The sequence below is a fragment of the Uloborus diversus genome, chromosome 8 (genome assembly GCF_026930045.1).
Source record: "Uloborus diversus isolate 005 chromosome 8, Udiv.v.3.1, whole genome shotgun sequence".
NCBI classification, from domain to species: domain Eukaryota; kingdom Metazoa; phylum Arthropoda; class Arachnida; order Araneae; family Uloboridae; genus Uloborus; species Uloborus diversus.
The window spans coordinates 145,821,936-145,836,327 of NC_072738.1; the positions used below are offsets into that span (position 1 = coordinate 145,821,936).

General features: G+C 34.3%; 1 protein-coding gene across 1 annotated transcript in view; it reads left to right on the plus strand.

Annotated features, from left to right (window-relative positions):
• Positions 1-217: 217 nt before the first annotated feature.
• Positions 218-14,392, plus strand: part of LOC129228663 (cubilin-like) — a 240,137-nt gene continuing 225,962 nt past the window's right edge. The window contains exons 1-3 of the mRNA XM_054863347.1: positions 218-340; positions 448-551; positions 12,560-12,689. Coding sequence (XP_054719322.1) covers positions 218-340; positions 448-551; positions 12,560-12,689 — 357 coding nt within the window. The remainder of the gene's footprint in view (positions 341-447; positions 552-12,559; positions 12,690-14,392) is intronic.

The following is a 14,392-nucleotide window of genomic DNA, read 5'->3' on the forward strand; positions in this document are numbered from 1 at the left end:
TAGAACTCATCATAGTGAAGCCAACTTAAGGTCTCAAATGTATCGAACATGTACTGCTAACAGTCTTTTCCCCATACCAGTTTGTCTCTTTAAATATTGAAAGTCCCTCGTATATATGGACGCCTTGGTATTTACAGACTCTAAGCATATAACAATCAAATAAATAAACAAATGCTCCGTAATATTTGTAATAAAAATTGTCAAAAATTACCTTATCATGACGATAAATTCATTGCAGCTGCTAACAGAGAACGAGTGCAGTAGCAATCCCTGTCGAAATGGTGGAACCTGCGTCGACGCATATGGTGGATACATCTGTAACTGTCCATCGAATTGGGAGGTGCGTTTTCGTATCATTGTAAATGCATCTATACATAAATTGACACTTCCAGTGAGACGTTCGTAACAAATTTAAATCGTGTGCAACTAAATTTTCCATTTATGCAGGGTGTGACTTGTGAAACAGACGTAAACGAATGCGCAGTGTATGCGGGTACGAGCCTCGGATGCCAAAATGGAGCAACATGTGTTAATAATCCTGGTGGATACAGGTGAGTAACTGTACTCAGTTTTGACAATATGCTCAGGGGTCGATTAAGTTATGGAGGAGCTATAGGTTGCCCCCCCCCATATTAAAAACTTTACAACTTTGTGCAATTGGCTAAAACAATTTTTGCCGTAGATAAAAGTGATTTCAGACATTTAGGGACCCCTAAACAGCAGGGATACTAAGCCACAACCTAGTTGGTCATTCAGTAACTTGTCCCGGCATATACTTATGTTTTTGTGGTTTTGTTACAAACCTCCACTGTGCCAGTAAAGCTAGTTTAGATCCATAACACTCAGTACACTAAAAAAAAAAATCCATAACAAACAAAAGCCTTGCATAAAGATCTTACTAGGAGAGTCCCAAACAATCAAGAAAGTGTGATCTGAAAAGGATTGGCTTGAAACCATGCCGTGATAAGAGAGAGAGAATCTTTGATGTGTGTGTGTCACTACTAGCTAATAATCCAATGACATTTCTCTCGCTTGTAGTGGTTCAATATCGAAAAACTGAGTGATACCAGTAGCGTCATTACGGGGGGAGGGAGAGGGGGCCCGCCCCGGGTCTCACGCGTCTGGGGGTATCATCCAAAGTGGAATTGCAAATTTCTTAACTATATAAATACTTCAATTAATAAAATCTCCCCCAATATTTTAAACTATCAGACGCAGTTGCATCAACACGGTGTGTGTGAGGGGGGGGGGGGACGTCGCTCGCGCTGGAGGACACCTTTGGAAAGAGGCTGATAAAAATTTGATTTAAGAGTTTATAAACAATATAGATGCTTCAGTTTGAAAATTTCCTCTACATTTTAAATGATATTCAATGTATCAAACAGAGTAGCATCACTACGAGAGGGGGTGGGGGGTTCATTTGCACCGGTTGATATCCTTTTGGGGGTTGACACCCAAAATGCATTTAAGAGTTTCTGAGAAATATAAATACTGAAATCTTGATGTATTTTAAATTATATTTAATCCATCAAACGCAGTAGAAATCACTACGGGGTCAGGTGGGGGGGGGGGTCACTTGTGTCGAGTGACAACCCTTAACAGAGCGACACAAGTTTTGTCCAGCAAAAGTTATTAAGATGTTCATCACACATCAGCATAAAAAAAAAATACTTTCTTTAATTTTGTAATATTTACTATCCGTTACACAAAAATATCATCTGATAGCGCCAGAATATTTGAAATCATTTTTTTATAACTACAATTGTTTCGTTTAGTATTACTATAGATTTTTTTTAAAGTGTGAATTAGGGGTATAATATATCCAGTGCCAGTGCAGCTAAAGCCCTAAATACGCAGCATTATAGAGGGCGTTAGTGTGAGCCGGGCGATTCCTTCACTTTTTTACCTGATTTACATATCATGATTCGCCAGTGTTGGAATTTTAATTTTATTCCGTCGTAATGTATAAACAGCTTTATTTGTTTAACCGTTATGCAAATTTCCGTAGCTTAAGAAGGTATTTAAGCAGTCGACTGTATCCACGAGTGGTGATTCTATGTGTTGATTTTGTGTGTTTAACATGTTCTGTAAATACTTTTATTTAACGTTAATTCTTGAGTACAAGAATAAATATATTTTAACTTAATATGCTAGTTATCTCTCAGTCTCTAACTACACCAGGCAATGGCACTGCGTGCACAAACTCTGCTACTTATCGGGATATTGGTTATGGGCCTTCTTCATGCGTTAAAAGGTCCGATAGTTGCAAACTGGTGTAGTATTTGAAAACTATTGAACTGTTTGAAAAATTTAAATGGCTCAAGTGCAAAAACTTTCGTATAAGTATTCGATTTTCTAATTTTATTTTTATTTGATAGAGTAACATACATGAACATCATCTGCGAAAAAATTTTTACGATACGACTAATACTTTTTTTTTAAAATAATTTTTTAAAGTTCACGCGCGAGTGACGTCATTTGCTTGTAAGTCCTTTGACTGACGTCACTGCCGCGCTGCGAGGCGGCGGGGTTGGCTAAGAAGTGCTTGGCGATCTTTGGGGAAAGGCGCGGGAAAACAAGAGCCTTCTAACAGCAGCGCGCATAAAAGGCAAGTGAAAATCCTTTGCTGTCTGTAGGGTTTAATGCATTCTGCGATTGTTTTTAATTTGATTTTCTTTGTCATGGCTAGTAGAATCAATTACAAGTATTGCTTCGTTCCTGGATGCGTATCTACATCTAAAAAAACTCCCCACAAGCGATATGTTATTGTTCCGTCCCAGCAGGATCTTCGAAAGAAGTGTTTTCAAGTGTGTTTATTAATTAAAATTTGAAAATGAAAATTTGCACTTCATTTTAATTAAAAACTATGTCAAGTGAGAAATACAGTTTGAAATATATGTTCACAACTGTTCATAAATAAATGTTTAATAAGCATATGAGATATTTTTAAAAAAAATGCAAGTAAACAAAGGAATTTAAACCCTGCACAATAAACTTAAATAGAAAGTAATAGATGCATTACTATTTCCATTTTAATAACAATGCAAAAACTATTAATACTTTCTTTTTAACATTCAAACTATCTTTAAATTTTAACTATTACAAATTGATAATTTAAAAATACATTTTCAGTTTATCACCAGAAGCGTTTCTATATATACAAGACCTTTCTCACCTGCAAAAAGGTACTTATTTTATGAAATGAACACCATTTTCAAATTTATTATTTTTATCAAAAGAGCAAAAAAATATATTTTTCCTTTTTTTTGCTAAGTTGCACAAAAACTCAAGGATAATTAACATGTATTAGTGGATTTAAAACAATTTTCCACAAAACAAAAAGCAGATCAGCTTTTATTGCCAACAAAGCGAAAAATTTTCATGCAAAAACTGCTCTAAAACTTAGTACTGGAATCACTTGCAGTAGGGTTGTTACAAAATGCGCGCCTCATTAAAAGCCGCCAAGTAAGAACTGGAATAGCGCTCTTACATTGTAATTTATATATTCAGATAAAAAAACCATCGACACACAAATGGAAATGATCAATCTTGATAAGGGAAACTAATACGAATAATATGAACTGCAAACATAGACGGATATGTACGTACAATTTTAAAGAATAACAATGGTGAAACTTTGTTGTCTCACTCCCCGTACTTCTAGGACATTAAATCTCTCGTCCTTTCGAAAAAAGTCAAACACCATGAATGACTTTACTTGAGGAAGGTTATTGGATTGACCTTTCGTGAATCCTAGCTCCATGATGGAAAAAATGCTGGTTAAAGGCTTTAAAAAGGCTGAAAAAGACAGTGCTATTCACCTCCTGGTAGGCGCAACACGGCATGGAAATGGAGCTCTGATCGGAACAGGGAAATGACGTCAGCTGCTGACGTTTTAGGCCACACCTCTTTTTTGCGCATCGCTCTTTAAAAAATTCATAAAAAATCAATCGTTGGTTTTAAAAATCCGGCCATGGTGAATTTTTGTGTTTTGTAAGCCTGTCAACATTGTGCAATAGTTAAAATTGGAATATTTGATAGGTTGATACTTCCCTATTATGCATCCTGGAAACTCGACATAAAGTGTGTTTTGAATGATAGAAATTGTTACGAGTTTGTTACAAATGCTGAAGAAGTCAAATGTGATGACGCTGCGTCTGAACGAGATAAACGACACTTTGAATGGCGTGAACGAAGGGCTTATATTGTCCGTTTTTCAGCAGTTGAGACTTGGCCACGCCCCCAACACGTGGTATCGGAAGATTCCATATGCGTCTTTTGGGGATGAGGCTTCAGACCAACACTGAGAAAGGTTGCCAGTTGGCCATCGTTATCGCACTAGAAGAAGATGAGTGTTCTATAATTTTCTAAGAAATCATCTCCCACCTTCTCTCTCGAAAAAAAGGTGTGCTACAAAGACAATTGTTCGACTTAAAAATATTTTAAGATTTGCAGTGTATATCTATACGTTTCGGGTTAATTTAACATTGATTTTGCAAAGGAAATCCTAAACTTTCTGTTTTCACACTAACTAAACATTTTCTGCAAACACTGTGAACAGTTACGGGTGAAACTGGAACGAAAATGTTTCATTCTATTACGCTGAAAGTTTCACAGAACTCAAACGTGGGTTTTCACGCATTTTCTAATTATAAGTCTCTAATCGCATTTTGTTAACTTTGTTGGTCAACCATTTATCACCTTAATTTCGATCCAATTTTCTTCTTTAAAGTGTTTTTTTTTAAGTATTACACAGTAGCATGGAATAAATGAACTACTTTTGCAATATTTCGAACTGTTTTACTTCGAATATAATGAAGAATTAATACATTTTCGAAATGCGTTTGTTGTTACTTTGCGAATTCGAGCCATTTTGAAAGTAATTACGTAGAATTTGTGAAGTAAACAAGCAAAAATTAATACTAAACGATTTTTTAACTATCACTGCATTGAAAAAATAATAAACAAAGAAAACGACAGACGACTTTAATTTCGAATTTTTCTGAAAATATTTCTCTGTCATCTCATTTTTGGCCCATTTCAAACAGTCAATATTTTGTAAAAAAAATGTTGGGTTGATGTAATCATGTAGAGACAGTATGAAAAAGTATTGAACTACTATTTCAATTCCTAGGCACTTCATTTTTAACCGCACGCATTTAAATCGTACCAACAATTTTGGAAGCCACAGTAGATAAGCTGCACTTTGTGTGACACATTTCAATACTTTAGTACTATTTTTTTTCAATATAGGTTTTATTCTTCAGAAATGAAAAAAAGGAACAAAACAAAAATTAAAGCTTTTCACATGCCAATATGATTATCTACAGAATAGTTGAATAAGTGCCTGAAACAACGTTTGATGTTGCTGTTTTGACCTATTTATTTTTGTAAATAAGAAAAAAAGTACATATATATATATATATATATATATATATATATATATATATATATTTTCAAGTTTTTTCCGATTACTCTAAAAGTAATTCAGCTCTTCCAGTACTTTTACGGAACAGCGTTACGTGTAAGAATCATAAAATAGGCACAAGTTTGTTGCCCGTATTCTAGTACAGCTCTGAACAAGGACGGATACAAGGAAGGGGAGATCGCCCCTTCCTTGAGTCGAGATGCAGAACTCTTTCACCGCATATTTTTGATACTGAAGTTGGAAATTATTTTAGCCTATCTTCAATAGTTTTACGAAGCTCTTGCTGTCTGGAAAATGAAATTGTAGCACATATCTTAACACTTTAGTGATAGGGATCCGAACTTTATACAGGAGGTATTTCAAAGTTCCAAAAACTCAATTTTAGACGATTTTAGTGATATTAAATAGGGTTATGGTTCAAGGGCTCTTCTCAGGAAAGTTTCGAAAATTGAAGTACCCTCCCCCCCCCCCCCAAAAAAAAAAGAGAAATTTATTAGACTTTTATTATTGGACACCTTTGATGGCGTTAAGGTAAGGAATATGGTTTGGTTCACCCTTCCGCAATTTTGTAGAAAAGGAAGTCCCCCCCTCCTAAAATGACTGAAATGTGACGATCTTTCATGGTGTTTGGAAGGGGGGGGGGGCAGAGGTTTGCGAATTTATAAAAGGGTAAGGGTGTGAAATCAATCGCCCTCTCCTTGAATAGTCTCTGGATCCGTCCTTGACTCTGAATGTAAAAGGCGTAATTTTTAGCAAGAAACTTTGCTATAGTCAACTTATTCAGTTGTTCAACATATCGCATATTGCCCCCCCCCCCCCCGCACCATTTAGGCGAGCTAACTTTGCGATTTTTGTGCAAAACATACATGATCATAAAAAATCGTGACTAGCGCTATCCAGGGGGAGGGGGGGAGCTGGTCTTTTCTCTTAAAACAATTGTTAGTGCGATTTTGGTGACTTAGAGCAAACCTAAGGAGCCGTTTACAAGTTTACAAATGATGTCACCCTTGAAAGGGGTAGGGAGGGAGGGTTCGGGGTTCATGAACTTCTGACAGTTAATCTCAAGGGGGAAGGAGGGGATTACAAGAAATGTGACTTCACACATTTTGGTCCAAATAAAAGTGTTCGTTATAACAACATTTTCATCGAACATTGCGTGAGATGTGACGAGGGGAGAGGGTAAGGTGAAGGGTAACATCCTTTATGGACAATCCGTGTGGACGTTAAGCTACTGTGTACTGAAGTCTTCGTTCTGCCCCTCCCCAGAAACGAAGTTGCCCCCCCCCCCCCCCGCTGGCAAATACTCGCTCTGGGGGTAGTTGTCATCTCTTAAGACGGCCCTACCGATGAACCTTTAATTTTAAAACAGTATTCCAACCAAAGACATTTTTTATAACGCACCGAAAATTATTATATATTTCTAAACATTAACATTCAGGCAATACTTAGATAAATAATCTTGATTTTAATAGTCAATTGCATTAATATATTTCAGATTGATTTTTTATTGTTTACTTATTTACTTTTATTTCTCACATGTGAATCCTTTCCGGAACAATATGCCAGTCCCCGCCTTTGGTTCAACCAGGTTTTTTTTATTTTTTTTTTTTTGGGGGGGGGGGGCAAATTTTGTTTAAATAATGTTTTCAGCATTTTTTAAAAGTAACTGCTACTGTAGATCTACTGACTGTATACCCACTTTATATGATCTCAAATTTCGTACAATCCATACAGATGCATCAAAGACCCAGCCCCTAAGAGCTGCTGAGTCACCTCCCACCCCTCAAGAAAAGAGAGAGGGAGATAGAGAGAGATACTAAGTCTTCAAAAAGAACGCAACCCTTAAGCACTTCAATGCCACAGTCTGTGTGGCAATGAAACTTTCCTGTCCCCCTCCCCCTTTTTTTTTCATCAGCGCACTTGCAATTTCGAATATAGGACGTTAGTGTTTAAAAGGATATCGTTCAAAATTTAGAAAGTTTTTCCTTAATAGAAATGTTTCTTTCGGAAAACAAAATACCTCACTTTTTTTGGAAATGCAATATTTATAGTTCTGAAATTTTCAGTTTAAAAAATAAAGATTCCCCGTAGACAACAATTACGCGAAGCTAGAAACGAAAGGAAAGAACACAAAGGCATTTTCGCAAATTTAAATGCCCGCCAAAGTTAGGGTTGTCTCAATTGCAAGCGGTCGCGATCACCCCCGCGCTAAAATTAGCTATGCTTTCGGGAAGGCGTTCGGAAGTGTCTTCTCCTCATGAATGCACAATACCACCATTTATCAATCTGTAGAAAGGAAATTTCAAATTCTCATCGCACAAACTGAAAGTGGAAAGGAAGCCTGGGAAATTCTGAAGTTAAATTTCGAACCGACATCCCGAGCACGTTTAGCTGGATTACTGGATGAATTCTTCGAACTGAAATTTAACCCGCGAGAAGAAACTGTTGGATTATTTTGCAAGAAAGTAGAAGAAAAAAACGCTTCAAATAAGAGATGCTGGTTTTGACATGCCGGAGTTGTTACTATGTTTCCAACTTATACGCCGGTTACCCGAAGAATATGATGACTTAGTTCAAATACTGTACAGATTAGAAGATAAAGATTTCACGCTGGAAAATGTATCGAAGTAACTTATCACGGAAGAATTTGTTTGAAGCGCAAAGATGAAGGGAAGATTATAGCTGATGCATACACGACGAAATTCTCGTCTTCTGACGAGAAACCTCCAATGCAAAAGAAGAATTTCGGAAATAGAATGCCATCGTCTTCAAGCAGTGGAAGCGACCTGGATCCTCGAAAAAATTGGAATTCTTCACGACTTAATCGTATGGGGCCGAAATTTAGCTGCAATTACTGCGGGAAACTAAATCATTCGGAAGAAAAATGCTTCAAAAAAGCCAGAGATCTCGAGAGAAAACAAGCTTTATATTGCGAGTCTACAAAACAGACTGAATTAGCTTTCAACACTTCATCCGTTGATAGAAAGATAGTAGAATTTCTGATAGACTCTGCATCGACTTCACATTTTGTAAATGACAAAGAACTCTTTAGTACTTACCGAGATATTCCTCATCAAAAAGTACTGATTGGTGACAAAGACAGTTCCTCCGAAGTCCACGGAATTGGTGATATAGACTTGACTATCCAACACACGAAAGGTAATATAGATATTATTTTGAAAAATGTACTTTATGCACCGAACATGAGGCGAAATTTAATTGGTGGGGCTAATGTAGACATTGCAGGATGTAAAATTCTATGGGGAAATAATAGAATGGTTGTGTATGATAAATTTGGCAAATATTTGTTTACTGTACCCCGCGTAGATAAATTGTATGTAGTTAAAGGTTACGCTACAAATTGTAAAAATTTTGCTTTTTCTACTTGCTTAAGTTCTGAAATTGTTCACCGTAGATTCTGTCATACTAATTTACCTTTATTAGTAAATATGAGTAAAAATAATTGTGTAAAAGGAATTGAAAATATTAACAGTAAAAACGTTAATAAGGTATGTGAAACTTGTGTAGTAGCAAAATCTGAAAGAATGTCGTTCAAGAGAGGTTACCAGTATAAACGTAAATCTAATCAAGTTCTCGAAAGAGTGTACATGGATTTATGGGGTGCTTCTCCAGTTGACTCTATATCAGGGGGGAAATATTTTTTGTCAATCGTTGATGATTATTCCAGGAAAACTGAAGTTTATATAATAAAAGACAAAACTGAAGTTTTTTAATGTTTTAAAAAGTATTTAGTAAAAGCTGAAAGGCAGACAGGTAAAAAACTAAAGTGCGTGCGAATAGATAACGGTTTTGAATTTACGCATAAACAATTTGAGAAATTTTTGACCGTGTTGGAAATAAAAATTGAAAGATCTTCAATTTATACCCCAGGAACAAGTAGGAGTCGCGGAAAATTTCAATAAAGTAGCTATGAATGCAGTTCGAGCAATGCTACAGGACAGTGGATTGAAACCTGAATTTTGGGGGGAAGCTCTTTTAATGTATGTTCATACGAAAAATAGAACTGAGCACAGTTTAACGGAAGGTCTAACGCCACAGGAAATATGGACGGGATTCAAACCTTCGGTAAGACATTTAAGAATTTTTGGATCTTTAGCATATGTTCACGTTCCTAAAGTTAAACGACATAAACTTCAACCTAAAGCTTTGATAGGAATTTTAGTTGGATATGCGAACAAAACTAAAGGGTATAGGATTTATATTCCAAAAGAAAGGAGAGTTGTAGAAACTATACATGTGCGTATAGATGAAAGTAGAAATGGTGTAAATGCATTATTTGGGAAAAATAATTGTTATAAGTACACGAATTCGGATTTTAATCAATGCCCGATTGAAACTAGCAATTTTAAAAACGCGACACTTGATCTCAATCATGAAACTACGGGTAAAAACTTTAGTGACGATGAAGACGAAAAACCTAATGAACGTAAAACATTATTATATAGTTAAACATTATTATATAGTTCTATAAATATTTCAGAATGGAATAGTTGAAAAACCTAGAACAAAAAGTACAAGAATTGATCTTTATTATTATACCCCAGTTACAAACGTAAGATTAAGGTCTTTAAATGACGTAAGAAAGTATTGTAGGAAAAATAAAATAGCTTATAAACCTGAGAAATTTGATTTTGTTCCAAAAAACTAAACACCCTAAAGCGGAAAATTTGAAAGAATCTTCTAGCGATTCTGATCTAGATTTAAATGAAATTTTTCAAAATGAAATTTATAACGTTGAAATTATTAAATCGTTTGAGGATGTACAAATTAATCCAGACATGGGGAAATGGAATGCCGCGATGCAGCAAGAATATGACATGATGCAAAAGAGGAATGTTTGGCGGTTGGTTGATCCTCCAAAAGATGCTACAATATTAAGTTGTAGGTGGGTTTATAATATAAAAATTACTGAGAAAAATGGCAAGAAATACAAGGCAAGGCTATGTGCAAAAGGGTATGAAATGAAATATGGAATTCATTTTCATGATTATTTTTCGCCAGTTATCAATTTCTCTATCATAAAACTAATGTTCATTTTATTAGTATCAATGTTAAAATGGTATCATGTGCAATTAGATGTGAAATCTGCCTATTTATATGGTACGTTAAAAGAAACGTTTTCATGAAGCAGCCACCTGGGTTTGTTGTAAGTGGTGCTGAAAATAAGGTTTGCTTATTAGAAAAATCTATTTATGGTTTGAAACAAAGTGGGAGAGAATGGAATTCTGAACTGGACAGTATGTTGCAAAATATTGGTTTTCACAAGTTAAAATGGTGTAACTGTTTGTATAAAATGAATGATAATGCTGTTTTAGTTGTCTATGTAGATGATTTTGTTCTATTCGCTAAAGATGAAAAAGTACTGAAATTAGTAACTGGAATGTTGAAAAATAATTTAGAAATTACTGAAATAGGCTTAACTAAATATTTGCTTGGTGTTAATTTTGAAAGCATTTATGGTATGTTATTCATTCATCAAAAAACCTACATTGAAAAACTAGAATTAAAATTTAAAGATTTGCCTAAAAGTTACGTTAAACTACCATTCAAAACTGGTTATGTTTTACCAAGTAAAGTTAACGAAAATGAAATAGTAGAAACTGAAATTATGAGGAAATTTCCGTACCGAACTTTAATCGGTTGTTTGTCATTTTTGGCTTCCAGATCAAATCCAGACATAAGTTTTTCTGTAAATGTAATGTCGCAATTTTGTAACGGATATACATATCAACTTTGGTTACTAGTAGTAGACATTTTAAATTGTTTTCGCTACCAAAAGTTACAAGATAAATTTTTCGAATGTAGAATCATTGAGTTTATGTGCATATTCAGATGCTAACTGGGGGTGTCATCTGAATAAAAGACATTCAAGTAGTGGCTTTATAATTTATTTTTGTAACGTTCCGTTTGCATGGAAATCATCAAAGCAAAAATGCGTAACACTCAGTTCAATGGAGTCGGAATTTGTCTTTAACTGAAAGTGTAAAAGAGTTAACTTGGTGTTCCAGAGTTTTAAATGAACTAAATTTATGTGAAGTAATTAAACCTATTCAATATTGTGATAATGAATCTGCAATTTATTTTTCGAAAATTAGCCGGGAAAATTTTAAAACTAAACATATTGATATAAGGTGTCAATTTATTAGACAACCGATAAATGAAAATGTTTTTGATTTGAAGTTTGTGAACTCAGAAAGTAATAGAGCGGACTTTTTGACAAAACCTTTTTTGTTTGCTAAGTTTCAACTTGCTATTAGTAAGATTGTTGATGGTTTTTCTATGAAAAAAAAATCCTACATTTACGACAGATCGGGCCGTTTGTTGGAATTTTAATTTTATTCTGTCGTAATGTATTAACTGCTTTATTTGTTTAACCGTATGCAACTTTCCGTAGCTTAAGGTATTTAAGCAGTCGATTGTATCCACGAGTGGTGATTCTATGTGTTGATTTTGTGTGTTTAACATGTTCTGTAAATACTTTTATTTTACGTTAATTCTTGAGTATAAGAATAAATATATTTTAACTTAATATGCTAGTTATCTCTCAGTCTCTAACTACACCAGGCAATGGCACTGCGTGCACAAACTCTGCTACTTATCGGAATAGCCAGTTCGAAAGTTGAAGTTACCTTGTGTGAATGAATCTTAAAACACCAACTCGCATTCTAAATTGTTTTTGGCGCAATATAGCCTACTAAGGCTCTTGCGACAAAACCCCCCAATTTAACCAACTAACTAAATTGCTTTTAACTTCCATAACTTATCATGTCTAAAGGAGTTATTAAAATACAAAAAATGGAAAAAGTGAAACGGCGTTTTAAGCTCTGAAAAAACAAACAAATAAATAAATCAAAATGGAAACATTTTGAAAAGATTGAAATTAGTACTTTTTTTTTGCATCAAGCCATTTATATTAAAAATAAATAATAAATAAAATAAGTGATATCAGTTATATATCAATGCAACTATCTTCCTTTGTACTAACATTAATGACACCCAAGTACTGTGACCAGAATTTAGGAATAGTAAGAATTTGAAAATTTCATCCAATAAAATTGCTTTTATTTCTCCCATGAACTTCTTGGATGATGAATACCTTATTTTTACTAGGTGTGATTGCCCTACCAACTTCTATGGCATCCACTGCAGTGAAACACATGATGACTGCAGTTCTGGATCACATACAGAGCTATGTGGACATGGCACATGCGTTAATGAGAAAAGAGTTAAACCGGGCGAAGTGAGTTTTTCCTGACATTGACGAGTTTTTGATTTAGTGACTTTTTTAGAGGCCGTTTACGATGATCAAAGCAAGGGTGCATTTAAATATATCATAAAATTATTTCTCAAAAGCTTTTTTGTGAGTACGCCATAACTTTTTTAATAATTGAATGGGTCCCTAGAAGTAGAGCATATGTTAAAAGTTTTACAGGAAGGACTTACCAAAGAAGAATATTAACTGAAGAATATGAATGAAGCTCAAGTGTAACAAATGCCCTTCCATCTTTTTGTATAGTAATAAAAACACTTAGTGATTTTGTGAAAAATTTATTTTTTTGTCCTATTTTCACAAAAATAAATAAATAAATAAAATAAAAATAAAAAAAAAATAAAATGAATAACGATAAAAATTGTAACATATGCCTTTCTTCTAGCGACCCATTCAATTCACCAAACTTGGTATGAAAGATATCATTGTAAAGATATTTTTCGCCGCTTTTGGAGAAAAATAAATAGGTAACTTACATTGTGGTGCTTTTTTGAAAAAATAGATTTATTCTGTTTTTTTTTTTTTTTTTAAATTAAGCATTGGTTAAACGTATAGATCCCCACAAATAAAGCCGAATAGATTAGTTGGTTAGAGCGCCGTTCTGAAAGTGCTAAGATCGGTGACTATGTGATTTACCGTCTTTGAATGAATTTTTTCCTCGGGTGATTTTTGATCCAAATTTCCAAGAACATACAATATGAACTCATTTTAGGATTTTGAACCACAGATGTGCTGTTGCACTGAAATCATAAAAGAAAATTTCTTTATAGCATGGTAGTTCTCAGAACAATTCCTCAAAACATTCCAGAACAATCCTCGGAACAATGTCAGAACTCAAAAAATTTCAAGTCCAAAGATGGGTGAATTTTAAATGTTAATTTGTGCTCTTCAAGTCAAAAGCTAATTCCAAAAAGTAAAATTCCACGGCTTCCTTCAAATGTTACGTTTATTTAATTAGAAAATGTATATTCTATAAAACCATAATTGGTCTGATTGGTAATGAAAACTATCAGCGACTCTCCAAAAAGTTCACATTCAAGAGCCACTGTACTAGGAAGAAACACTCCAATATAGCAAAAATGTTGCCGCAATTATGGCGAAATTTTCTATCACACAAAAAAAGAAAATGAGGAATTTAGCATGGTAGTCACACTTGAAAATACAGTTTGCATATTTTGATCGGAATAAAAATAATAACCTACAACGAATTAATGCAGCTTAAATGCTCAAATCGTGTGTTTTGAAAACCATGAGTCCAGCCTGCTTTCATGTAACTTTGCTCTCAAATTTCGCATTTAAATCTAATGTCCCACGAGAATGAATATTACTAGCAAAGAAAAAAGCAAAATGACTGTTTAAAAAAGGATTAATTTTTAAAATTAAATATTTTGCACTGTGCAAAAACAGATCATGTGCTAGTTAATTTTAAATAATGTGCCATAACAAATCTTGGAACTGTTACAGAACGTAGATGGTTTCAGACATTAAAACATAAAAATCTCGTTCTTAAATATTCCAAATTGTTTAACTTTTTAGGGAATTAAATACTGAGCTATTACGTAAAGCAAACTTTGGACCTATATTGAAAAAGATGCAACTATTTCTGAGAAAATGTTGAAATTAAGGGGAAAAAAATGTTATACAGCCTTGAGCAAATAAAGGGCACTGCATTT